The 25,593-nt window shown below is 40.7% G+C and overlaps 3 protein-coding genes across 4 annotated transcripts in view; 1 reads left to right on the forward strand and 2 right to left on the reverse strand.

Moving 5' to 3' along the window:
• LOC117830088 (myoferlin-like) overlaps positions 1–16,229 on the forward strand; it is a 30,998-nt gene extending 14,769 nt beyond the window's left edge. Inside the window, 48 exon segments of the mRNA XM_034708034.1 lie at positions 128–210; positions 781–905; positions 1,007–1,120; positions 1,280–1,457; positions 1,567–1,691; positions 1,907–2,016; positions 2,889–3,081; positions 3,216–3,371; positions 3,467–3,598; positions 3,737–3,900; positions 4,847–4,961; positions 5,642–5,744; positions 6,006–6,056; positions 6,059–6,152; positions 6,273–6,316; positions 6,319–6,437; positions 6,706–6,714; positions 6,716–6,794; positions 6,896–6,979; positions 7,086–7,108; positions 7,111–7,295; positions 7,383–7,527; positions 8,010–8,116; positions 8,202–8,335; positions 8,338–8,363; positions 8,584–8,683; positions 8,686–8,748; positions 8,849–8,922; positions 9,100–9,156; positions 10,526–10,537; positions 11,537–11,635; positions 11,738–11,866; positions 11,986–12,088; positions 12,091–12,140; positions 12,228–12,319; positions 12,424–12,594; positions 12,700–12,848; positions 13,517–13,656; positions 13,736–13,824; positions 13,904–13,999; positions 14,173–14,311; positions 14,424–14,495; positions 14,497–14,524; positions 14,612–14,805; positions 14,998–15,107; positions 15,260–15,292; positions 15,294–15,405; positions 15,522–16,229. Of these exon segments, the coding sequence (XP_034563925.1) occupies positions 128–210; positions 781–905; positions 1,007–1,120; positions 1,280–1,457; positions 1,567–1,691; positions 1,907–2,016; positions 2,889–3,081; positions 3,216–3,371; positions 3,467–3,598; positions 3,737–3,900; positions 4,847–4,961; positions 5,642–5,744; positions 6,006–6,056; positions 6,059–6,152; positions 6,273–6,316; positions 6,319–6,437; positions 6,706–6,714; positions 6,716–6,794; positions 6,896–6,979; positions 7,086–7,108; positions 7,111–7,295; positions 7,383–7,527; positions 8,010–8,116; positions 8,202–8,335; positions 8,338–8,363; positions 8,584–8,683; positions 8,686–8,748; positions 8,849–8,922; positions 9,100–9,156; positions 10,526–10,537; positions 11,537–11,635; positions 11,738–11,866; positions 11,986–12,088; positions 12,091–12,140; positions 12,228–12,319; positions 12,424–12,594; positions 12,700–12,848; positions 13,517–13,656; positions 13,736–13,824; positions 13,904–13,999; positions 14,173–14,311; positions 14,424–14,495; positions 14,497–14,524; positions 14,612–14,805; positions 14,998–15,107; positions 15,260–15,292; positions 15,294–15,405; positions 15,522–15,560 (4,849 nt within the window). The 3' untranslated portion in view covers positions 15,561–16,229.
• A 702-nt stretch (positions 16,230–16,931) lies between these two features.
• aarsd1 (alanyl-tRNA synthetase domain containing 1) lies at positions 16,932–22,204 on the reverse strand. Its single transcript, XM_034708032.1, is given in 13 exon segments — positions 16,932–17,311; positions 17,408–17,502; positions 17,587–17,641; positions 18,005–18,096; positions 18,238–18,304; positions 18,387–18,423; positions 18,426–18,516; positions 18,631–18,747; positions 18,825–18,981; positions 19,079–19,136; positions 19,492–19,648; positions 19,750–19,878; positions 22,031–22,204. Coding segments are annotated over 13 exon segments (1,272 nt in total). The 5' UTR covers positions 22,070–22,204; the 3' UTR covers positions 16,932–17,133.
• Positions 22,205–23,094: 890 nt separating this feature from the next.
• On the reverse strand, positions 23,095–25,210 carry ptges3l (prostaglandin E synthase 3 like). Of its 2 annotated transcripts, none has more exons than XR_004634726.1 (7): positions 25,011–25,210; positions 24,776–24,889; positions 24,564–24,631; positions 24,327–24,425; positions 23,753–23,842; positions 23,447–23,509; positions 23,095–23,277 (listed from the first exon to the last, which is right to left on the reverse strand). XR_004634726.1 is itself a non-coding variant. In XM_034708035.1 (7 exons), the coding sequence occupies exons 1-7, from the start codon at positions 25,046–25,048 to the stop codon at positions 23,269–23,271; spliced, it is 480 nt and encodes a 159-aa protein (XP_034563926.1). In that variant the 5' UTR covers positions 25,049–25,210; the 3' UTR covers positions 23,095–23,268. The 2 variants fall into 2 exon arrangements, 1 of the variants encoding a protein (XP_034563926.1); XM_034708035.1 differs by having other exon boundaries at positions 24,564–24,633; positions 24,779–24,889.
• Between the last annotated feature and the right edge of the window lie 383 nt (positions 25,211–25,593).

Raw genomic sequence — 25,593 nt, forward strand, 5'->3', positions numbered from 1 at the left:
GGCAAGAGCCACATGTTTACCACAGTGAGTGATGGTGCTCATGGGAAATGTAGTCTTCATCCCAGAAAAACAGACTGTAATCACTGTGTATGCCATATGAGTCTAAAAGTGTTGTGTGTGTTTGTAGGGATCGTGTCACGGGGAATGATGCTGTTGGCACAACATACCTGAACCTGGCCAAAATCGCCTCTTCTGGTGGAGAGATCGAAGGTATTTTAAAACAAAACATGAAAGCAATTAAGTGTAGCTGTAAATAAAGTGCATTTTAGGACATTCTCTGTGCTTTCACAAAGATATATTACCTTTTATTGAACTAATGTGTTAAAAAAAACTAAAAGGTGAAAACCTTGTCTTTACTGTGTTCCTGTGTGTATTATCTTCTGAATCAGTATTTGAATTGTCCTTTTCCCCCTCGAATAGAGGATCATTCAGGAGTTGAGGAAGTCCCATCATACGAAGGTTCAGCTGTGATCTTTGTTGCTTTGTTTTGCATGACATGTTCGCATTAAGCATGTTGTGCTCGCTAATTTGCTAGTTCTCCGTGAGTCCGTGCTAAAAAGCTGCCGTGTGCTCTGTTTTAACATTTGTATTTATGAGCATTTAAATGTTAGCCGTTGTAGCGTCTCCATTTTGCTTACCCAGCATCCACCGCTTCCACCTAAATCTGTCCGTCATCACCGCCTCAAACGCAGCATCACCAAGAAACTAACATTAAAGCTTTGCCTAGCTTGACTTAAATCCAGTCAGAAAGATGCTCAGTGTATCTCAATCCCTCCACAGCAAACACAGGGCAGTCTGAGGTGGGTTTCCTGCCTGTGTTTGGGCCCTGCTATGTCAACCTGTATGGCAGCCCCCGAGAGTTCACAGGCCTGCCAGACCCCTACGAAGACCTCAATTATGGAAAGGTAGTGTTGAAGACTCTCAGGAATTTAAATATTTTCTTCCGTCCTACATTCCCTCTATAGTTTTTTTGTTGTTTATGTTTCTTTATGTATTATCTGCGTAGGGGGAGGGAGTGGCATACAGGGGCAGGGTCCTGGTAGAGCTCTCCACTAAGCTGGAAGGGAAAGAAGACAAAGCAGTCGACAGTATCCACAGTGATGACATCCTGGTTGTTCAGGTATTGTGACTGTTTACCACAATCCTAAATCTATCAAAGAAATATTGAGCTGTTGAAAGCTTGAGGCATTGGTAACCTTTGAAAAAATGATACATGTAATAAAACTTAGTTCAGCTGGTTGACTTATGTTCTTCTTCTTCTCTTTGTTGTCTACATCAGAAGTACCAGAGGAGGAGAAAGTACTGCCTGTGTGCTGTCTTCCATGGCGCCACCATGATACAGGAGCCAGGGGAGCCAATCCAGTTTGAGGTCAGCATTGGCAACTACGGCAACAAATTGGACACCACCTGCAAACCCCTGGCCTCCACCACTCAGTACAGCTGTGCTATGTTTGATGGTGAGTGAGGAGCTGATATTTCATGTGATCCATTTAGATAAATTGAAGGTGTTATTTCAAAACCATATCTCTTGTTTAAAGGATTTAAAAAGGTGTGTACATTTTCTAGGTAACCACTACTATTACCTGCCCTGGGCAGACACAAAGCCTGTGGTTGTAGTTACCTCATTCTGGGAAGAGATCAGCCACCGTCAGGACTCTGTCAACATCATCCTCTACATTACTCACCGTCTGGTAATACTGCTTTATCCCCTTTTGTCTCCAGAAACTTAGAATGATTGCTTCAGTTTGAACCTGAGTTATGATTTATTGCCCATGATTTGGCAGACATCAAAGCACTCTCTGTAATGCTAATGTTTGTAACGTGTGTGTGCATGTGCCAGTGTTGGATAAAGTCTCAGGTTTATAACAAGAGCCTAATCCTCACCCTTATTATGTTGTTGTTGCAGCAATCTAACCTGGAGGCATTTAAAACTGGCATCCAGGCAAAAACGCCTGACAATGAGCTGGTGGAGGTGTGGCTGAAGCTTCTCAATCAGCTGATTGAAGACTTGGAAAGGTAAATAGAGGAGATGTGTTTCTATAAATAAAGTAAGCTCAATGATGGGCTTCGGGCTGCAACTCGACACAGAAAGGATTAAATGTGTGAGTCTTAATCCTTGGGAAGAAGTTCTGAGATGAATCAAATAATTAAAGGGTTCATTTTGGTTAAGACAAGATCAGTTGTGATTCTGTGTCCGGTGGAACAGTAAGACTCTGCAAGTTACGGACTTCAGAGCAGCGAAGGGGGCTGATTATTTATAATAATCCCTCCTAATTTAAATAAATAATAAGACCCAACACTATTTACTATGTGAAGTTACATAAGTACACAGAGAGAGAGAGAGAGTAGATCAAAACATAACTGGTTGCATATAAAATGTAAATGTTTGAAGTGTTTGCTGTATTTTTTGTTGATCGTTACTGTTCATGTTTTTGTTTCTAACTCTGTAAAGCACTTTGAATTGCTCTTTGTATGAATGGTGCTTCATAAATAAACTTGCCGTGCCTTGCCTTGCCTATTACCGGTGCATGGTTTTGAATGGAGTAAAAGTCAGGTGAAACCAAAGAAGAGGGGACATTAGTTTAGTTTCAACCAGAAACAGGGTAATCTTAAAGGGATTGGTGACTGTTTTGGGGGGATTTCTCCTTTAATAGATAGGAAAGCTGTAGAGAGACAGAATGTGAGGAGTAGTGAGTAGGAGAGCAAGGGTGACATGCAGGTAAGTTTAGAGGCCAGGAGTCATACCGGCGATCGCTGCAACAAGGACCACAGCCCCTAAACATGGGACACACGCTTCACTGCTAAGCAAAACTGGCGTCCCGAGGAAGCGGTTACTTAACTCAATGAATCTTTAATCACAAACCAATTTTGTCTCTGGACTCATCCAGTTTCCCCATGCCTGAGCTGGAGGGACGCTCCAACCTGACGTCTCTGGATGTCCAAATCAAGAAGCTGCGAGACAGTGGATTGACCAACATCAAGGAGGGAGCCCGACGCATGAGAGAGGAGGCCAGAGAGATCAGGGACACCCTGTCTGATTTAGAGTCCTGGGCTGAAAAACTCAAAGTGATGGCTGAGGAGGTAAGTACACACTAGAAAACCAGGGACTGGGACATCATCATTCATAGACACATTAACAAAATATTGTTTATTCATTGCAATATTTCTTCCTGTTGTTTATTCATTGCAATATTTCTTCCTGTCTCTGTGTCCAGCCTCAGAACAGCATGCCTGATGTGATCATCTGGATGTTACGGGGAGAGAAGAGGGTCGCCTACTGTCGCATCCCTGCACACCAAATCCTCTTCTCCACACACAGCGAGCAGGCCTGTGGTCAGCACTGTGGCAAGATGCAGACCATTTTTTTACAGGTACACAAACAAAGAGGCAAAAGTGCAGAAAAATAAATAATATCTATGAAATCTAACCATCATGTGATTATTTTTTTTTTTTTTGTTCCCTTCAGTACCCCATGGACAAGAACAGGGGTCTGAAGGTGCCGGTTCAGGTTAGAGTCAACATGTGGCTCGGCCTGTCTGCTCATGAGAAGAAGTTTAACTCGTACTCAGAGGGAACCTTCAGTGTGTTCGCTGAAATGGTACATCGCTCAGAAATAACATGAGCTCTCTCTGTGAAGGAATAATTTATATTCATGAACTATAGACAGAAGATGCTGAAAAGAATACTTTTAAGATAATTTAGAGCCTTACCCACAACATGTTCTTTGTTATCACAGTACGAGAACCAGGCCCAGGTGTTTGGGAAGTGGGGGACCACAGGACTGGTGGGGCGCCACAAATTCTCTGACATGACGGGCAAACTGAAGCTGAAGAGGGAGTACTTCATGCCTCCTAAAGGATGGGAGTGGGAAGAGGACTGGTTCATCGACCCTGAGAAAGCGTGAGTGGAATAAAGATGATCATTTGGGGACCCAAAATGAGGGAGACTTTGGATGAGTTCGTCTTGGTTTGGCTACATTGAGGAGAGGAAGTTGAACTGCTGCTTATGTTTAGTGTATTTCAGTCAGACAACTCACGTTTAAATTTTTTATTGTAGCAGCAAATACATATTTATGTTTGGCGCCCAGGCTCCGGCCTCATCACTCCCTGCAGATAAGTTTAAATGCAGACATTGAGGAGTGATGAGCAAAACATACTGAACACCTGAGCCTGCAGGTAGATTCTGGGGTGGCGGTAAAAAGACCACCAATTTGAGAGGCAGAGGGTGGGATTGCATGATGGTTATGAGAGTGGGACATTTGACGTGTATAGCAGTGCAGCTCGAGTTGTCTGCCTGAACTAGCTCACAGGCATCGCTCCTTAAGTGGGTGTTTTTTCTACTAAGAGCCCACATTCAGTACAGGAAGTGGGCTATGTCTGCCCTCCACTGTTTACATGCCTCTCATGCTGACGCCATAGACTATGATTATATGACAAAGTACCAGGCTGTGTCCAGGAGCTGGAAGTGTGATTACAATAAAACTAACACATGCAGATTTGTATACGAGTTCTCCTTACTTTTGTTTTCTCCTTTCATGTGGTCACCCATCTACAAATTAAAAAATAGACTCAAGTCAAATAGCTTTAGGGCAGCTTCATTAGAATCAAACTTTGATGGGGGTATAGTCAGTCGGTTTCCTCCCAAAATGTAAACACAGTCGCTGTCAAAGCAAACCGCCTCTCTCTCACACTGCACAAACGTCATCTGACAAAACTTTTGGCGTGCAATTCTGTCATAATTCCATCATGGATACTGCCACTACTGGGAGCCACACAGTAGCCTTAATACAGTGTATTTTCATCTTTCACTTACTGATTGTTGAACGTATATGTTTGACTTGTTTCAGTCTCTTAACGGAGGCAGACGCTGGACACACTGAGTTCATGGATGAGGTGTTCCAAAATGAGACTCGCTTCCCAGGCGGGGAGTGGAAAGGCGCCTCTGAGCCTTTCACTGATGTGGTGAGAGCAACACACTGATAAAAAAGTAACAGTTCATAGTTTTCATGATCTCGGTCATGTGCAAGCTATTACATTCATGGAAATCGCTCAGACCCACTCTCTTTTTATTTCTGCTCATAGAGGGCCTGATCCACTAAAGGATTGTGTAGCTTTTGCACCTGCTAAACCTGTGAAAATGACCCAAAGAGACATCTAGACTTCTAATTCACAAATAATGCACAGAGGGTTAAATGCATCACCAACTGTGCTGCAGATCAAATAGCACCACGGTGTGGTTTGCATACATTTAAATTAACCATTATGTATTCATGGAGGAAAATAGTCCCCTTTCTATGAAAATGAGCATCACTGCAAAAAACATTTAATTCACAAACAACGGTTCTAACAGATGCACACAGCTTGAGTGACATTTTGACCGTCTGCTGATGATAACTGCGCAGTCGTATTTAACATGGACACTGTCATGATCATGAATTATAAAGAACAGGAGGAAGCTCAATCAGGGGAACTTTTAAACACTTTAGCATACTCATTATCTGTGATGGCAGCTGTTCTCCATAATCTTTCCACCAGATGCCTAACCTATACACTTCCCAAATAAAACGAGTAGGCCAAAACACATAAAGGATTTGAAGAAAGAGATGTTTCCCTGTGCTAACTTGGGGTTTTGTGCCACACAGAATGGAGAGAAGAGCCGTAACCCTGGAGAGTTTGACTGTCCTCCTGGTTGGGGTTGGGAGGACGAATGGACTGTGGATGACAACAGAGCTGTGGATGATCAAGGTGCAGACATTTACCTTGGAAGCAAAACCCCAGAAGTCATGTGTTCTGCCTTTTCTTGGCATAACTAGCTGTTTATAAGGCTTTTAAGGCCCCAAAAAACACAAAATGTTGTTTGATGTTTTCTACTGCTCTCACTTCATGTGTCCTTGGACTCACTCTCAGCTCAATAGTGGAACGTTACGATACTTTCAATTTGACACGTGCCTTTGCATTCCAAGTGTAATGAAACAAAAACATAATGTTGTGATGTGCACTCCATAGGCTGGGAGTATGGAGTCACCATTCCTCCAGATGACAAGCCTCGCTCCTGGGTCCCTGCGTAGAAGGTTACCACGTCCATCGAAGGAGACGACTGGTTCGACCCTCGCAGGAGAGTGGCGGTCCCTGCAGGAGGACCCCTAGCGGTCAGCAAAGATGATCTTTGTATATTTAGGATACTGATTTGCAAACACAACTCTAACCCTAGTTATTTCTAATGTCCAGCTTTTGCAATTTTGAGTTTCATGTTTGTTTTCGCTCACAGAGAAGGGACCTAGGCGACCCTGAGGGCTGGGAGTTCTCTTCTCTGATTGGCTGAAGTTTCACAGAAAGGAGCGATCATCAGACACGTTCCGGCGAAGGCGGTGGAGGAGAAAGATGGCACCAGAAGACCGGCTTGGAGCCTCTGCCATCTTCCAGCTAGAGGGAGCATTGGTGAGTAAAAAGGGGAAATACGTGTTGTGTTCTTTTGGTTTCATGATATGATCTGACTCAGATTAAATAGCGTAACATTAAAGCTTCTGCTCACATGCAAGTACTAAGGAAGGGCTGGCACAAAAGCCTGACCGGATCTGAGCACGCTGAGTCACTTAATATTTTCAAATATTTACTTATGTATTTATCACATCCACAGTGGCATGATGTGTGTTTTTAGTGTCAGTGTGAGTGACGCGACCAATGTCTGCTCTGGTTAATTCAGCAGGGTGTTGATACTTGAGGACAAGGAGAAAGGCTCCAAGGCAGACGCCACCAAGCTGTTTGGTGCCAACACTCCCACTGTGTCCTGCTCTTTGACAGTGAGTGGGAGCATAGAGACACATAAAGATGTTTAGAGACATACAAACAAACAAACATACATCAATATGTGATCCTAAATACTGCTTAAATTCTTCTCTGTAGGGTACATTTGTACCATCTCCGTGTCTACGCCTATCAGGCACGGAAACTTGCATCGATGGACAAAGCTAGCTTTTCTGGTGAGAGTGTAGAAATCCAACATAATGTAAATAGAATCAGTCAAGATGTCAGTAAGGATATAAAAATGCAGCCCTTCTAAACACCATTTTTTTTATGTGTTCACAGACCCGTATGCCCAAGGTCTCTTTCCCTTCATGTCAGTAAGACGACAGAGAAGTTGGCCGCCACACTGAACCCCACCTGGGATCAAACTCTGATCTTTAACGCCGTGGAGATTTATGGAGACCCCCGTAATGTTGCTCTACGCCCACCAGAGGTCGTTTTGGAGTTCTACGAAATGACCAAGTGTGTAGGCCGGAGGGTCTTGGGAGGAAGGTTTTTTTTTAGAAACCATAAGTAGTAACAAAAGGTCTTACGCCTTGGTTAAATGAAATGTTCTTCCTGACCAGGGGAAAAGATGAGCTGCTGGCCGCGTGTTTGCTCACCAATGGTGAAGCTGAATGCAGGCATGGATGAGTTGCCCAAGCTGCTGTGGCACCCCGTCATCCAGAAAGGTGTGAAGGCGGGGGAGGCTTAGTAGCTGCTGGAACTCATCCTCAAGGACAAGGTTCGTCTAGTTAATGAAACACAGACTACTTTATGACAACTGCCCCTTCTTTATACACAGACTGACATTGACACTAAGTGTATGAATTTGACTGCTCAACAATACGTTTGGCTTTTTTTTGGTTTGTAGAATTATTTTTCCTCATTGTATTTTGAGTCAACTAAATGCCATAAATAAACATGATCAAGTCAGTTGACCGAATACATTGTATAACCCTCCTTCCCAACTCTGTTAGATTAATGTTGTTGAATTTATATATTTTTTGCTTAATGATAACATCAAAAATCATTGAACTCAAGTAAATTCAAGGTGGAAACACACTAACAAAGTCAAAATAAGAAGCTAAAAAATAGATTCAAATTTCTTGGAAATAAAATAAACTAACAAATCATCAAACCAAAAATAAGGTACAGTAAATTGATTATTTTGAATTGTTACCTAAAGAAAAGCATAGTTCATTTATTCTGTCTCTGATTTTGCAGTCAACTGAGTCAGATCTTCCCCTGGTTCCTCCAAAGAGAGCTGAAAACCTCTACATGGTCCCTCAGGGCATCCGGCCTGTGGTGCAGCTCACTGCTGTAGAGGTAACGCACCACCTTAAATACTGTCCCTGTCAACTGCTACACCTAATGTCTCTAAATCCATTCTACCTGTGTGTGTCCCTCATTATCCAGATTCCTAGCGTGGGGCCTGAGGAACATGAAGCCCTATCAGCTGGCTGCAGTGTCGTCACCCAGTCCTGTGGTGGAGTGTGGGGGGCAAAGGGTGGAGTCAGCAGTCATCAAGAACATGAAGAAGAGCCCCAACTTCCCAGCTCTGTGCTCTTCATCAAAGTGGTAATGAGAGGGTGGTGGGATTTCGAAACTAGAAGGATTTAGGATGGAGAGAAAAGATGCTGAAAAGGGGATAAAATGAACAAAAAATAAAGAAGTCTTGTGAGAAAGGAAAAACTTGTTACCTCCAAACATGTCTTTTCCACTTAACTGTGATCCAATAGCACTATTTTTTTCTGTTATCTAATAGTATTTTTTCCATCTTTTCTAACATCTTTGGTAGCTCCTCCCAAAGGATGAGATGTACACGCCTCCCATTGTCCTAAAAGTGATCGACCACCGTCCATTTGGCAGGAAGCCTGTGGTGGGTCAGTGCACCATCACAATCTGGAGAATTTCAGATGTGACCCTTATGTCATCACTGCAGAGGGAGCCATGACGTCTAAAAGTAAGGTGGCATGCCAAAAAGTACTAATGTGTCTGGATATTTGAGACAAAGAAATAAGAGACAAACACTCTTCTCTGATGTTTCCTTACGCTACTCACAGTGGCTCTGATGGCATCGCCTATGAAACACGTCTCCATTAACATGGATGAGTCCAGACCACTGCTGGAGGCCAAGGTAAGCTCCATCCTCAAACTTCAAAACTGTTGATCTCTCATGTTTTGTTCAACTAATGAGGTTGATTCTTTCCCCCTTAACAAACATGCATTTACCTCATGTCACTAAGAGTGCATAATTTGACTCAAAATGAGGCCAAATTTGACAAGACTTCTGATGATTGCCTCTGGCTTACAGTTCATGTACAGCATGTCAGCTGCTGTCAACAAACTGGCTTCCCCTACCTCCCACTTTGTATGTATGATTACATATAATAGCTTTCTAATTCACAACGCTGGGCACCAATTGACACTGGACGGCTGACATCACGTAATCCACCACGCTGCAGCAAGCTTGATAAAGGCCTCACAATGTTTTTACCGCGTCATTAATCCATGTGGTTAATTAATCCCAAAATGTCACGATAATTGTGATTGTTCTAATTTAATGAGCACATTTAATCATCTCCTTTCAAAAACAGGGGTGTAACATGTAAATGTTATAATAAGCTTTTGTTGAAGCTATTGCTACAGATGCTATTGGAGGTTAGGTGGTGAAATATTCTTAGTGGAAAAGCCAAACATTTTAAGGAAATGTTTGTCAAATTTACTGGTAGGAGATAGATGACTTTCCTAAATGCAACACAAAAATTAAACCTACAGCCAGCAGATAGTTAGCATTGCTTAACAGTCCTAGAGTAAGGAAAACAGTAACTAACAGTAACTAATTGCCTCCCAGCACCTTTAGAAATAAAAGTGCTGAACTCCCTGAACTCTAGAAATAAAAAGTGTAATAGCCGTATATCCTGTTATGGCCAGACTCGTTCACTTCCTGAAGTCTATCTTTGTTCCCTGGAAGTGACAAGAGATTAGCTTGCCAATTAAACCCTCTAACTTTTACTTTGACATTTTAAACAATAATTTAAGAGAACATGTAGGTTGAAGCTCCTTATTTGCCAGACAGCAGACTTTGTTACCTTTACCTATGGCCTGGCTGGTTTCATCCCTCTATTTCTTAAATTTTAATTATATTTTAAACTAACCAACAGAAAGCATTAGCTTAATTTTTAGCATGCCATGAAGTATTGACCACGACAACTAACCATTGGCATTGAGATAAAAGGCTAAGATTTAAAATGTGTCTTTGAATGCAACAAAGATTGACACTACTGTTCTGTTGAATTAAATGAGACTTTGAAGTCCTAGATGAGAAATGTCTCTTAATATCAATGCTACATTGCTAAAGACAGAAGTGTGATTATTCCTCTGGTTCATCATAATCAAGATGGAAAATGTTTAATTGGTCAGAAATGGAAACCAGTTTGCACTCATGGCTTGCATTAATACTAAGAATAAGAACCAAACCTGTGCCATGTGGAAGTACAGGGACAGGTGGATTATGGGAGCTCCCTGCAGGTTTCGGACAGTAATGCAGTAACATATTTTGCAAATTCCCATGTTACACCCTTGCTCTTATATTTCCTCTTTATAATTATTATTACTGGTCTAATTTTCTGATCAATATGTTGTATCCTTTTGTATTTCTGTGCTTCTGAGTTGATGCCATGCTGTTTGTTCTAATGACTCCTATTGGGTTTCATGTTACGCTGCCTCATCTTCCAAAGATTGAAGAGAAGGTGAGAAACAAAACAGAATACGGTTAAATATCTTTCCTTAATGCAAATCTAGAGTGCCATGTATATGACGGGTAACGTGTGGTGGCGTGACCCGGCCGTGAGGCGATCGTCCAGCGGAGCAGTGACCAGAAATGAGGCTTCGAACTCAGTATAAAAGTTTACACACAAAGTTTATTCATGCAGCATGAGAGAGAAGTTACAGCATACTCAAGAGCATCTGAAGTTTTCCCTCGAACGACGGAGATGCTCAATACTTTATAGTTCATCGAACATAGGGGGGAAAAGGGAGGGGGAAACATGTGTAAGTGTCATCTTAATACAGTTGTTCATAAAGAAAAGACAAAGGGAGGGGGAGAAAGGGGGGGTGACAGGTGTGGGTGAGTTGCAATCAAGGGTGAGCAAAGGGTCATGTCAGGTGAACATTGTACCCTGGAAACAACAGAGACATTACCTCAGTCTAGCGGTTTACAAAAAGCATATGTCTACAACTTACGACACTTGCGGTTATCAAAAAACATATATCAACAATTCTTAAGAAAGCGTACATCGTTACCACTGAATATTTATGTAATCATAAGGCGCTCATTTATCATAATACAAACCGTTTATCATCACGTTACCAAAAAATCCCCTCAGCTCACATTCAACCGCAACCTGAGACTATGGTGGGCCTTTCGGCCTTTTGCAAGGCAGTGGGCTGAAGATGTGAGACCACATCCGGGCTAAACCTGCCTTGAACTGCAGAAGCGGAGGTTCTGTCCTCGATTTCACCTTTGTGCAGATATTTGCACAGATCTCTGACCTTACGCCTTACTATTTACAGGCTACTTCAATAAATCATGTATAATGAAAAACATATTGATACAATTGTTAAAAAGAATACATGAGCAAGGAATACATGAACATAATAAGAAGCACAGGATTATCTGTAAGAAAAATGCATGATTATAATAGAGGGTATTAATCAAGATTCCACACATGATACAACTTATTATTTAGGAAAAAGAAACAGTTGACTGGTGGAGTAAATTCTATGCGTCAACCGGAGACCAGGAGAAATGTGGCCCGTACCTCAAGAAGGGATACGACACCCTGAAAGTGAGTTTGCTCTGTTTCTTGCCTGAGTGTTGGTTACTTTGTTTTGCAAATTGTACAGAGGCTTCTCTCTTGAGCTTTACTTGAATGTGATTGTATCCTCAGGTGTATGAATGTGACCTGGAGGATGTCCAAGAGTTCAAAGGGCTGACTGATTTCTGCAGTACCTTCAAACTTCAGAGAGGCAAGAATGAAAACGGGGATGAAGACCCCACTGTGGTCGGAGAGTTGAAGGTAGTTTGTCACTATTTAGCACTTTATTACATACTTTATTTTTATGGGATGATTAATGGGTTAGTCCAGTTCTTTCAAACAGAAAAAGTTTAACCTGATTTTTGTTACTGTACCTGCAGGGTTCGTTCAAGGTGTACCCTCTGTCAGACGACCCAGGTGTTGCTCCTCCTCCCCGACAGTTCAGAGAGCTGCCAGAAAGTGGACCCCAGGAGTGTCTGGTCCGATTTATGTGATCCGGGCCATAGACCTGCAGCCCAAAGACAATAACGGCAGAGTGAGAATGAACCTGTTTTACCAACTATAACAAGCAGAAAAAAAGTCTGCACTTCTGCTTTACCTCTCTGTTCTCTCTCTTCCTCAGTGTGATCCATACATGAAGATTTCCCTGGGAAGGAACACGATTGACGACAGAGACCATTACTTACCCAACACCACCAACCCAGTGTTTGGAAAGTAAGCTCTTTAAAATGGGCAATTTTGATAAGCACACAATGTAACTTACAATTAGACCCTTATAATCCAGATAACCTCCAACTTTCAACCTTTTTTCTGTTTAGGATGTTTGAGATGCCATGTTTCCTGCCTCAGGACAAAGACCTGAAAATCTCAGTTTACGACCATGATCTCCTGAGTCGTGACGAGAAGGTCGGCGAGACAGTGATCGACCTGGAGAACCGCTTCCTCTCCAGATACAACTCCTACTGCGGCCTGCCACAAAGCTACTGCATGTAAGGATATCAGGGTGTGGGTGATCTTTGGGAGGAGAAAGTAGAAAAAAATCTGAAGGTAAGATGAATCTTTCCTTAATCCATCTCTCTTTCCCTTCCACTTAGTTCTGGTATTAACCAGTGGCGGGACCAGATGAAGCCATCTGAGATCCTGGAGAACCTGGCCCGTCTAAAGGGCCTGTCCAAACCCAGGACTGAAGACAATGGCACATCTCTCACCTTCAACGGCAAAGACTACACGCTTGCTCAGTTCGGTAATGTCAAAGTTTGAAAATGTAATAACATGAATGAGTTTGACTGAGTCCAGCTCGGATTGGACTGTTGCATCAAAGCCAGTTTCAATTTTTTTCTCTCTGAAGCATTGACCTTGTATAAATATGGATGACACAACTCTACCTCCTACCATTGTAGAAAAGTGATGCAAAATACCCCCTGCAACAGCTACTGACATCTTAGGACTGGTGACATAATTTGGAGCCAGACTCTGAGCAGTAGAGATCTGCATTTGTCAGTAGAGCTGTCTATCATGGCATTCTACTCATTTTTATAGCACTAAATAACTGGTCAAAAACAAACTGAACATTTGGACGTAAATCTGCACGTTAAAAAAATAACTGTAGGGACAGAAATAATACTTCAAAAAATGTATTTGATATGTAATTTGAATTTAAAGTTTAACCCAGATGCCATCTGTCAACATGCAGGAGGCAGGCTTTATGAGCTGCAGCCAGATGGAGCACCTAATGCTTTGGCTTCAAATTTTTGGTAGCTGTCATGTTGTCCATCTTTATACTGCCATTGGTCCGAAGCTTTAAAGCGTATTCTTTTAGGGGTGGGTTATTGTTATTAAGATTATGCAACACAAGTGTGTTTTTAGCACAAGTTGAAATGGCTTCCTTTTCACTCACTTTTTCTCCTCCAGAGACAAACAAGGAAATTCATCAGCACTTGGGTCCGGCCCGAGAACGAATCTGTCTGCATGTGCTCAGAAAACAAGGACTCGTCCCTGAACATGTGGAGACCAGGACCCTTTACAGCACCTTCCAGCCCACTCTCTCTCAGGTAACATCTCGCACATACTCTACCTTTACGTGTCCAAACCCGGTATGTACGATTAAAAGTGTGTCTTGTTTTCATTCAGGGAAGCCTTCAGATGTGGGTGGACGTTTTCCCCAAAAGTATCGGCCCCCCTGGGCCTCCCTTTGACGTCACACCCCGCAAACCCAAGAGGTAAGCGTAGGGCAGCTTTATGTACTTCATCCTTGCTCTTATGGGTGTCAATGAGTTAACACTGCCTGTGAATGTTCAGGTTTTTCCTGCGAGCTGTCGTCTGGAACACCACAGATGTGACTTTGGATGAGGCGAGCATCACAGGAGAGCACATGAGTGACATCTACGTCAAAGGGTAAGGCCCAAGAATCATTCAAATTAACCCTTAATGTTTTCTCTGTGTGGTAAAAATTTTGACTTGAATTCAAACATAGTATCTACATAGTAGATATTATTTAGTTATTTAAGAGTAAAGCTACATTGTATAATCTTAGAATGAGTGCTCACGCCTGTTGTCCCCTTCACCAGCTGGATGCCCGGCATGGAGGACAAACAGAAGACAGACGTCCACTACAGGTCTCTGGATGGAGACGGAAACTTCAACTGGAGGTTCATCTTTGACTTTGAGTACCTGCCTGCTGAGCAACTCTGCCTCGTGTCGAAGAAGGTGAGGCTTGTTAATAATACTCCATTTGCAATCCATTTGCAGATGAAAAAAAGACCCACAAAGTTTTGATAGTTGATCTACAACATGTTTGTGTTTAATATTCTTCCAACAGGAGAGCTTCTGGAGTCTTGACAAAACAGAGTTCAGGATTCCCCCCAAGCTGATTGTTCAGATATGGGACAACGCAACAATTCTCATTGGACGATTACCTTGGTGAGAATGTTGTTACATTTATTTCAGTATGTTTGATGTACCTGAAATCTATCATGACTTTATTTGACTGTAATTGTATACTCACAGGCACACTGGAGCTGGATTTGCGTAACCTGGTCCCTCCTGCAAAGAGCCCTGAGAAGTGTTCTCTGAAGATGTTGAATGATCTGGAAATAGGAGTCCCACAAAAAAAAGAGAACGCCAAGTCTCTGTTTGCTCAGCAGTCAGTGAGAGGCTGGTGGCCCTGTTCTATTGAGGAGGACGGGAAGAAGGTCCTGGGGGTAAGAATGAGGAGAAAGTTCACCCTCAGATAAAATGACACCTTTGATTAATTAGCTGGTTCAGCCCCTTTCTGTTTGTTTGTGGGCCACTGGTGCTACAGATACAAAGAGACCAAACCATCATGATATACTTGTCATGTCCTTCTCGTTATACAGTCTCACTCATTATGTGAGCTTGTCTTGTGTTTTCAGGGCAAAGTGGAGATGACACTGGAGATTGTAAGTGAAAATGACGTAGATGAGAGACCTGCAGGGAAAGGAAGGGACGAGCCCAACATGAACCCAAAGCTGGACCCTCCCAAGTGAGACCCCACAGAATTAGTGTAGAAAAAAAAAGCGTGTATAACATTCTGTTGATTAAATCTCCAAAAGGCATCAAATTCTTTGAACCGTTGTTAGATGAAGGACAAGTTGAGACGCAGGTAACATAATAAATGACTCTTTCTTTCATCAGACGACCAGAAACATCCTTCTTCTGGTTCACCAACCTGTAAGACCATGAAGTTCATCGTGTGGCGAAGGTTTAGATGCCTCTTCATCGGACTCATCATCCTTACCATAGTGCTTCTCTTCCTGGCCATCATGTTGTACTCTTTACCGGTAAGAAGCATTGGTAGTTAGTGGTGAAATCAACCACTCCACCCCTCTGGACACATCTATGTATATATTTGAAGCATTTTGTTACACTGAATATTGTTTTCCTTTGCTTTTTGCAGAACTACATCTCAATGAAGATAGTGAAACCACTAAAGTAGCTCTAAACAGAGGAGGAGCAGAGGAACTGTAAAGGACAATTTAAATCAACATATCGCAACTGTCAAACCATCTCATCGTCGTTTTTTACTGACTTTGATATTTTAGAAGTTCACCTAAACTGGGCTGGGTGCTTGCACGTTTGCACTTCATCAATGTATTTCACCATTAACACTTAATCTACACTGCTAAAGGTGACAGACACAAACAACACAACTGTGACCTGTTCTACACCACTGCTTTTATCACACACACAACACACACATACAGAGGAATGAGAAAGTGACACCATGCGTACATTTGAATGTGATCCAACAGTCCTTTAATGAACTTGTCATTTTAATTTGTTGGTGTTAGCATGAATGACTTTTGGGGATTTCTAAGGTTATATGTATGAGTTATGTTTCGTTAGACTACACATTATTGTAAGGTATTTCTAAAATGATGCCCCTCACATGTAAATAGGGTGATAATAATTTCTAATCAGAAGTTGCACTTAAGTTTTATTCATTACAGGACTGTTGTGCATTATTGCATTTCACTGTATGTGGATTTTTATTTTTCTGGTCACTCAGTTATCCTGCCACAAACAGTCATGTTTATATGTTTGTCTATTGTTACTTTTTCACAGAGCTTTTAAATTAAATAAACTGAAAATTTTAAAAATGTTAGTTTTGTTTTAAATTTGAAAGAAATTATTTTTGTGTGTAAAGCTGAAGTGACTCGTTCCAGCCAGAAAAACTCCTCAAACGTTTGCCTGGCTGTTAAAACAGCTCCAATATTTAGTCTTGTAAAGAGATTTAAAGCCGCAAGCATGAGCGGGCCCTCGCACAAGCACCGCCTAATGTGACACCGCCTGATGTTCGACATCGCCTGATGTGCAGCAGGTGTTGCTGTGCTGAGCACACTAGAAAAAGAAATGTTGCAAAATTTTTCGATGTTGTTGGAACAAAAACGATGGCCGACTTCCTGTTAGGATTTCCCCATGACATTAGGAATCTTTTTTGTAGGTCTTGGCCTGATGGATACGGGAAAAAAATGTCATGCATGTAGGTTGAACCGTGTTAAGAAGGTGTGGTGCTGGGAGGAAGGTGGCACTATTGAGCCATTTTTGGGACTTTTTCCACGGGGACCAGCAAAATATCAAAATTTTTGCCAATCCGTTTGCATGTGCAACTTTTGGTGACTTTTGGGGCATGTTGAAGGCTCCAAAAAGGCAATTTACTTGGGTAGGTAGAAAGAAAGTAAGGAAGAAAGAAAGAAAGAAAGATATTTCGGGTTCCAATAGAGCCTTCGCCAGCCTTGTTGGTGCTCGGGCCCTAATTATGAATGTGTGTGTTTTGGGGGTGAATGGAAAACACAAGATCAGAAAATAAGCTTCAACAGCTGAGGTTTTACGTGAATAAAAACAGTACAGGATATTTCACATTCAGATATGTACAGCATGTTGTACAGAGCTCCTAATTATTTACAATTTGACATAAATTATCCCATCATTGTTGTTGTACTTTAACACACTGCATGGTGTTTTGCACAAAGTATGAACAATTAGCTCACTGTTGTATTTCCCATCATCTAAAATAAGTGTTTGTATTGAGTCACTGCTGGTTTAATCGTCCTCTGAGGTGTGATGTTTGCAGTGCTGCTGCTGCAGGAAATCCTCCACCTCTCCTCTCTCCGTGCCAGGCTGTTGGCTTTGCCTTGGAAACGTCCGTTTTTTCCTGCCCCCTTCCCTTGGAGCATCTCCAGCACCCTGCAGAGCACAAAGAGTCAAACAATAACAACATGCATGAAAGGTTTTCAAGTAGAAACTAAATGAAGTGGGAAACATTGGTTATGTCTTTCTTACCGTGGTCCCATGTCTGACACTGGTCCGCTGGGTCCAGTCAGTAGAAACAAACCAGGTCCCTTCTCCTCTCCCACAGTCAGGAAGACCAGCGTTTCCTGAGAGCATCATAAATCAAGTTTAACACAAATAACTGACAGCTCATGCAGAAAACCACGAAGAGTGATTTTGATTTATCTTACCTCACTGTTTAATTCATTGGCAATGATATTCATGAACTCATTGTCACCCTCCTTTCTGTAGACAGAAAAAACAGCATTAACACATAACATTATGATCACCTATAAAACATAATGCAACCCTGTGCAACTGCTTATCCATGAACTTCACTTCCAAAAAGCCTCTACATTTTCAGTGTTAGTTGACATTGTCAGGAAAGAGATAATTGTGCTGTATATGTATTATTGAAGTCTCAGTGGATGGTGGTTGTGTACTGTAGTGCCTTACACTGTAAGGAGTTCCTAATATTTTGTGGGTGAATATGACATGAAGTGTAAAAGTGCTTTGAGAGGTCAGAAGACCAGAAAAAGTAACATACAGTTACAGTCCATTCACTGTTTCCAGGTGGTCATGATGTTACAGCCAAGCGCTTAAACTTACTTGTGATAGCTGAAGAAGTTGCCTCTCTGGGGGTTGTTCTTGAAGTTCTGAGCGATGAAGACAGCCATGTCTCGCAGCAGGCTCAGGTTAGTCTGCACACAACATTTTCACAATAGTCTGAATTAGAGTAAATATGCACATGTGGTATGTTGCTGCAAACATATACTCTACCTTTACATGGTTCATAGGCAATGATGCAGAAAAGAGTACACTTTCATTTTAGATCGTCTTACTTTCTGTAGTAGCTTCACAGACTTCTGCAACTTGTCAACAGCCTCAACGTGCTCATCCGGCCCAGTTCTGTTGAACAATAATAGATTATCTTTCATATCAGACTCTGGAGAGTTTAACTGATTAATGATCATTCAGGCTTTAAACTTACTTCAACAGAGACACCAGTGATCGCTCTGTGCTGTAGCTTTTTCTGCGTACTTCAACACCCTGTTGCCTGCCAGGAAGATCAGGTTGGTTTTGTTTTTCTTGCCTTTTTCAGTTCCCAGAAGCTTTATTACCTAGAATTTCAAAGAAGAGGAATTCAAGCATACGAGTGTATTATCAGATGAATGTACACATAAGGTCCAAATATGACATAAGAATATGTGTTGATTCAGTTAATATTGTCCAACCTGCAGGTGGCTGAGGTTAGACACATGAGTTCCACAGCACATGTTGGTGTCTACACCCTCGATATCAATGATCCGAATGGGACCAGCATGATCATCTGGCAGGCCTCGACTCCTCACCTGGTTCACACACACCATTCAACTTAAACTTTGACTTCTGGGTCACAGATCACACAGCAAGAGAACTGCATATTTACCTTTTCCACAGCAGGGTCGTCTATAGAGAGAAGCTGTACAGTGACAGGGATGTGAGCTCTGATCTTTTCATTAACTGCCTCCTCCAGGGTTTGAAGCTGGGCAGGCTTCACACAGGGAGTGTCCAGTTCAATGGTGCCCCTCTGACGCCCCAGATCCCTACAGTCAAAAACAAGCAGAGAAAACATGCAGAAAAGCCTCAAGTTTTTGATGTAAGGGAAAGTAATCTGATTATTGTGATTGTGTGTTGATGTACCAGGATGTGGTCTTGTATCCAAAAAATGAATCTGCTAGAGCTGTGATCAAATGTTGACCTAAAAGACAAGTAAAAACAATTTGTAACATATAAATCCTGTGATAAACAGTAAAATGATAGTCCATTCTGATTTAACAGAATTTAACATTATTCTCTGTTTGCCAGTAATAATTAATAATTAATTTTATTTATAGGCGCCTTTCTGGACACCCAAGGTCACCTTACAACATAGCAATAATAAAAGCAACACTCAACAGTAATGAATACAAACATTAGAATAAAATACAATACTAGAAAAATGAAAGGGGAGGGGAAGTCATTCCAGTCCCAAGGAGACGGATTAGAGTGTATATGCTTGGCGGAAAAGGTGAGTTTTTAGGCGGGATTTGAAGGTGGTGGGAGGTGTCTCTCACCCGAGTGTTGCTGCATGTGGTCAAACCTCCTCTCCCAGTCCACCTTAACTTGCACCTCCAGACCCACCTCCAGGTGAGCTTACAAAGTGCACGGCTTCAGGCCCTGCCTCGTCACCCTCAGTACTTGGACATCCCCGATCAGACCATGGTCATCTGGCTGCATGAAAAAAGACAAAAAAACCAGGATACATATAAAAAGGAGTTTCTTATTGCAGGTATCAAAATATAGCAGTATAACTTAGAAAATAAAAAACTTACTTGGCCGCCTCCCTCAGGAAAAAGGATTGTATCTTGAAGCTTGACACTGAAACCTTTCAGGGTTTCTTTCTTTCCGTTAACTTCTTGCTTGAGCTCAGCTGGGCAGCAGGACACCACAGAGGTAACAAACTAAAAGAAAAAACATAACATGGAAATGTACATTAAAGCTACCTTGAGGAACTTTCTGTTTGTGTCTCTTTTGGTAACCCCTGTGGACAGACAAAGATACCTCCACAGCTTTGCTTATCTTGACCTGTACATGAAGGAGTTGTGTTTTCATCCTACTTTCTTGTAACAGTCCAATGTATCATTCACTGTAAACTTTTGCTGCATAGAAAGTAATAAAGCATTATTCTTCCCCGTCCTGAATATCCTCTTGTCTGACACCTACCCTACCCCCTCACAGTGGTTAACGCCATGAAAAATTACATTATAGAACCTTTCAGTGTCTTTGCTGATGGTCTGGGTGTTTTTAAAAAGTAAACTGAAGACTTACCTTTTTAATCTAGCTTTTAATTTGGAGTAATTTATTTTTAGCCCTGGACTGCATATTATATTATTTTTTATTCTTCTAATCATTATTATTTTAATCATTGCTTTAACATTTATTTATCTTGTTTAATTTATCTATTTATTTCTTGTATTCATCTGATCTTGTTAAAGTTACCTTATTTTCAACTTTTCTTTCCACTTTTACTTATTTTATTAATTTTACTGTGTTGATTAGATTTTTAAGTATTTTATTTATAATCATGCCTTTTATAATTTAACCATTGCTGTTGTTTTCTGTCTCTCTGTTATTCTGTGAAGCACTTTGGGCTGCATGTTTTTATGTATGAAAGGTGCTTATCTGTTACATGTAAAGCTGAAAGAAGGTCTTACTTAGCACAAGTCAAGATGTATAACAGCAACTAATGTATCTTAAACACAAGACTGTGTATGAATTACATTGTAAAAGTAATCATTACGAGTGCGTCACTGAAATTCAAAAGAAGTTATTTTGACATGGACTTTGGTTGACCACATTACAAAGTGGTAAGTAATAAACATTGGTCTACTCTGCTATTTCGTGGTAACAACATGATAAAACTCATAAAATAGAAAATGCAAAGCAGCCCAAATTAAAGTACACTGCAAAACGCCAGCCTTCAAAAACAAGAAAAATATACAAAAAATGGGGGTGTATTACTTAAACTAAGCAAAGTTATCTGCCAAAGAACAAGAAGAATTAGCTTGTCAAGACTTTCCAAAACAAGTAAAAAATATCTAACCTCAGTGAACCCAGAAATACCTTAGAATTATTAGATTTTTACTAATAACAAGTGCATTTTTCTTGATAGAAATAAAAAAATATGAGACTTCTTTTCTCAATATGTTGAAAAATATTCTTAAATGAAGTAAATGCTAGTGCCATTATCTTGACATAATGACACGCACTAGGCATTACATTTCTTGAAACCAGCAAAGTCATACTAAAAACTAATTTTCTTTTCTTGATGGAAAGACAAAAGTTAAGAATATATTTCTCATTATGTAGGATAATTTTCTTAAAATTCTTAAATGAGCCAAAAGCTGTGGAATTCATAAATAATATCAATGCCTTGTAATTTGGAAGAACTTATCTGAATGTAATTATTTCTGTTTGAAACGGTTTGAAATGTTAAATGTTTACAGTACTGTGCCAACTGCACTAATATATAGTATTACATATTGTCTATTGTTTCATTGAAAATGAAACAGTGCATTACATTGGCCGTCATTTGTTTTAATTGTGTGAAGAGATACGATCGTGTCAAAGTCACGATTTCTTATTTCATGCTTAAGAAATCATGACTTTGAAAAAGCAGTTTTATACTTGTGAGTGTTGATGAAATAGCTTTGTAACAGTTGATATTCTAGTTTCAAGCATGTTTTACTCAATATAGGTCATCACATCTCAGTAACAGGCTGTGATATCTTACTGAGATAATTTAGGAACAAAACACTCAAAACAAGTGAAACACTAACATTAAAACTGCTTAGTGATCTTATCAGGCAAAAAAATAATAACATTTCACCCTCATCTGAGATATTCAATCTTACTTAGATTTCAGTTTTTGCAGTGCAGTAACAGTCGGTAACGAGCTCGTGCAGCCTATTGATTGTAGGTGTTATTTTTTGCAGGTAGCACCCATGCTAACACTTCTGCTCGCTTCTGCAGAGGTTCATGCTACAATCTCATACAACCTCGTGCAATTTAAACACACCATAGCTGATTAACTTTCCTCACACAGGCTCCTACCTCTTTCATATAGCAATCTCGTTGACACTGAAAAGCCATTCTGGAGTGTTTTAAAAGGAAAAACTATTTCTTGACGCACTAATTTATGTAATTCATGTGAGAGAGTGCTGACAGCCTGGTACGGCGAGCAGTGGAGTCCAAATTGATTCCACCGACTGAGTCAGCGTGACAACAGCTAAGCACACACTTAAAGCCATAGACATACATGTCTATGCTTAAAACAATGTATGCGTGGAAATACAAATTGATAATTAGATTCCACGAGAATGATTTTGCACGCGAAACAGGCACTCCACAAACTGGATTAAATTGTTCACATATTTTCAACTATGATCTACCGTTCGCCAGCAAATACTCTATTGCCTCACTACTTGCCATCCTCCTGGAGTAATGGAAAAGTAACTTTATAATGCAATGCTCATTCTAAACCCTTTATACAGTCTATGATTCTAAAGAAGGGGTGGCAAACTAATTTCAGTCCAGGGGGCCACATACAGCCCGAGTTGATCTGAAGTTGGCCTGACCAGCATGAACAGTTTGCTTGCTGGACAGTGTTGTATGCAGGGGTGTAGTGCCAGTGTTAGTAGTGACAGAGCGCAACTGGTAAAGCACCCAAATGTATAGTAAGCGGGCATATAATGTGTGGCCCCTTTCGAATTTGTGGATCCACCTTCCTACTGTGGACAAGTTTAAATATATGTAAACTTTAGTGCTAATTGGATCATCTTATAGTGCTTTGAAAAAATAGTCCTGGAGCGCCGTTCAGGTGCGCTCCTATGATTTTATGCGACCCCCAGAGGACAATTTGTAATAGTAGTTACTTTTATTGAAAAATTGCAGTTAATGTCTTCTCTGTAGTTTTTTCACTTTGCAAAGTCGTTCCGCGGGCCGCATTGGAACTTCTGGTGGGCCGGTTTTGGCCCGTGGGCCGCATGTTTGACACCCCTGATCTTAGGTATAAAACTTTTTTTTTTTACAGGAGACAACCCATAGAGAAGCACATACAAAAATATGTTAGGTAAAACTAATTTTATTAAAATTGACAATGATATGCCAGTGCACAGTGGATGAAAACATAACTTGGAAAAAATCACACATATAAACAGTATTTTGAACAATAACACCTTGAATTTTCAGGGAGAATAATACAAACTTCAGCAATAATAATACTGGGATCAGGACCCTGTGGGATAAGTGTTATGGTGGCTTCAAACACAGGAGAGAGGGTGATGTGAGCTTCAGTCAGACTGTTGGTGAAGAGGGAAAACGCAATCAATGATTATAGAGAGAAAATCCTAAAATATATCATTTTCAAAACTTATTGGCTAAGGTCTTAATCTGCACTCAAATTTTACTGTTTGTATGAGCATATTACATTTTAAATGCCATCTCAAACTACCAAAACTCCTCACTTACATCACTAAGATCTCCCATATCTGGTGCTCTTCCTTTATTCCCGGAAGACATCTCTAGGATCATCTGGAAAATGAAACCAAATATTTACACACACACACACACACACACACACACACACACACACACACACACATACACACACACACACACACACACACACACACACACACACACACACACACACACACACACACACACACACACACACCTGCTTGATTCCAAAAAGATAAATTAAAATCCTACTAAGTGTCCTCAGCTCTTGGACTTCATCAGGACAATAAGTGATAAACACATTGTTGCACTTACATCCGCGTATCTGTCGAACTCTTCCTTTCCCTCATCTTCTTCGTGCTCCCAGTCCCTCCAGTTATCAAAGTCTACAGAAATCCAGCTGGGCTGCAAAAAGGAAGACAGAAACAACATGACTGTGAATACTGCTTACAAAGTCATTTTGATGAGCAATTGTCTGCTGAAAAGACAGTTGTTGGGCATCAATGATTTTCTAATTTGAACTGACAAATGTCTCGTGTCTTGTCTGCTCATGTTGTTGTGTTTTTGGGAGACATCTTGAAGAGTTTTGTAACCTAAAGATACAATGACCTCATATAGATTTCCACTTACTTGCATATGTTGACTGAAAGATATACGCTCAGAATTTGTCTAAATCTATAACCATTTCACTTTTCATCTACCTCCTTGATCAATAAGAATACAAGTATGCGTAATAAATTTTACATGAAAACTTTGCACATTTAGGAAATTAAGCAACTTTTCAATTCCACATTTGAGGCAATGTGGCCAATATTGAAAATGTATCATGAACAAATTCAAGTACTGGATCAATACAGACACATACATGAACTCATTCAGTTGCACTTACTCTAGCTTCATCCTTCTGCAGGCGAGGCCATGCAAAATCCGGCTTCACCTTCCTCAGCAAAACATTGATAGTGCGGTCATACACTCTCTCTCTGGAGTCCTTTTAAAGTGTTAGGAGGACAAAAACACACTTTAATGAATTTAATTCAAAACCCCACCTGCTGTACATTCAACCATTGTAATAAATTAGCTGTAGATTTTGTACAGGTGTCGTTATGCCTAAATATTGAGTACTTACATTGAAATCAACTTTGTCGTAGAAATACAACTCATTGTAGAAGACATCATCTGTGTCGTTTTTTGCAGCTGTCACAAAGACAGGAGGGGGTTGTCAGTGGAGCAAACCAGAAAAAGTAATCACACTTAGCTAAACTTTATAGTATGGTCAAGAAACAACATTTTAAATTAGGTTTAAACCTTGCAGAGAAGCAAGCTAGGCTTTGAACTCACCATAAAATCAGCTTGTCTGACAGGATGTCCACCTTAACATCTTTAGGTTTCTGAATCAGGAAGTTGAGGGTGACATATTTTTTCCGGTCAAACCAAATTGTTCGTGCTGGCTGACTGTATGAACACACAAAGATTAGTTTTCAAATCCAGGCTATGATCATCTGATTTGTTTTTCAAGATAGAACCCATTTCTCAAAAGGATTTTCGGTAAAAAGCTCATGCGTTGATCACTTACCACTCCTCTGGTCTGACAATATTGGACGTTTTAGGCATTCTTATTCGATTACCAAACAGAAACAGACAGTACTCTTATATTCCTTTGACTAGCAGAGGGTAGAAAACCATGTGTCTTGCTCGATCGTGGTGTGTGCTCTGACAATGTCCAGGCCCTGAAGGCTATATATAGAGCAGTTGGTATCAGCTGCTGGGAGGCTTGCCCACCACAACCCCTTCCCCTGCTGTTTATAGTCTGTCAGTGGAACACTCCAGAAAACAGATGCATTTACTGGGGTCTCCAACACTTCCCCCGACTGGGTGCTGAGAGGGTGAAGGTGGTGGGGGGGCAGGGAGATGCAACAGAGGTGTCAACTAATGGGACATCTGAGAAAAAAGGACACTATGGAAATTGTTATCACTTTATTTAGTTGATATTTTGCCAGATTTTGCAATATTCCTCTCAAACATGTTTCATTAATAATAATAATAATAATAATAATAATAATAATAATAATAATAATAATAATAATAATAATAATGATAATGATAATAATGATAATAATACATTTGATTTTAAAGCGCCTTCCTCAGCACTCAAGAAC

Source organism: Notolabrus celidotus, chromosome 18, assembly GCF_009762535.1.
Source record: "Notolabrus celidotus isolate fNotCel1 chromosome 18, fNotCel1.pri, whole genome shotgun sequence".
Taxonomy (NCBI): domain Eukaryota; kingdom Metazoa; phylum Chordata; class Actinopteri; order Labriformes; family Labridae; genus Notolabrus; species Notolabrus celidotus.

Excerpts from the sequence above, each read along its gene's own strand:
- ptges3l (XM_034708035.1), bottom strand. The coding sequence starts at position 25,048 with ATGCCTAAAACGTCCAATATTGTCAGACCAGAGGAGTG. Across the intron at positions 24,890-25,010 it reads ATTGTCAGACCAGAGGAGTG|TCAGCCAGCACGAACAATTT; the intron begins GTAAGTGATCAA and ends GTGTTCATACAG. Across the intron at positions 24,634-24,778 it reads CTGTCAGACAAGCTGATTTT|AGCTGCAAAAAACGACACAG; the intron begins ATGGTGAGTTCA and ends TGTCTTTGTGAC.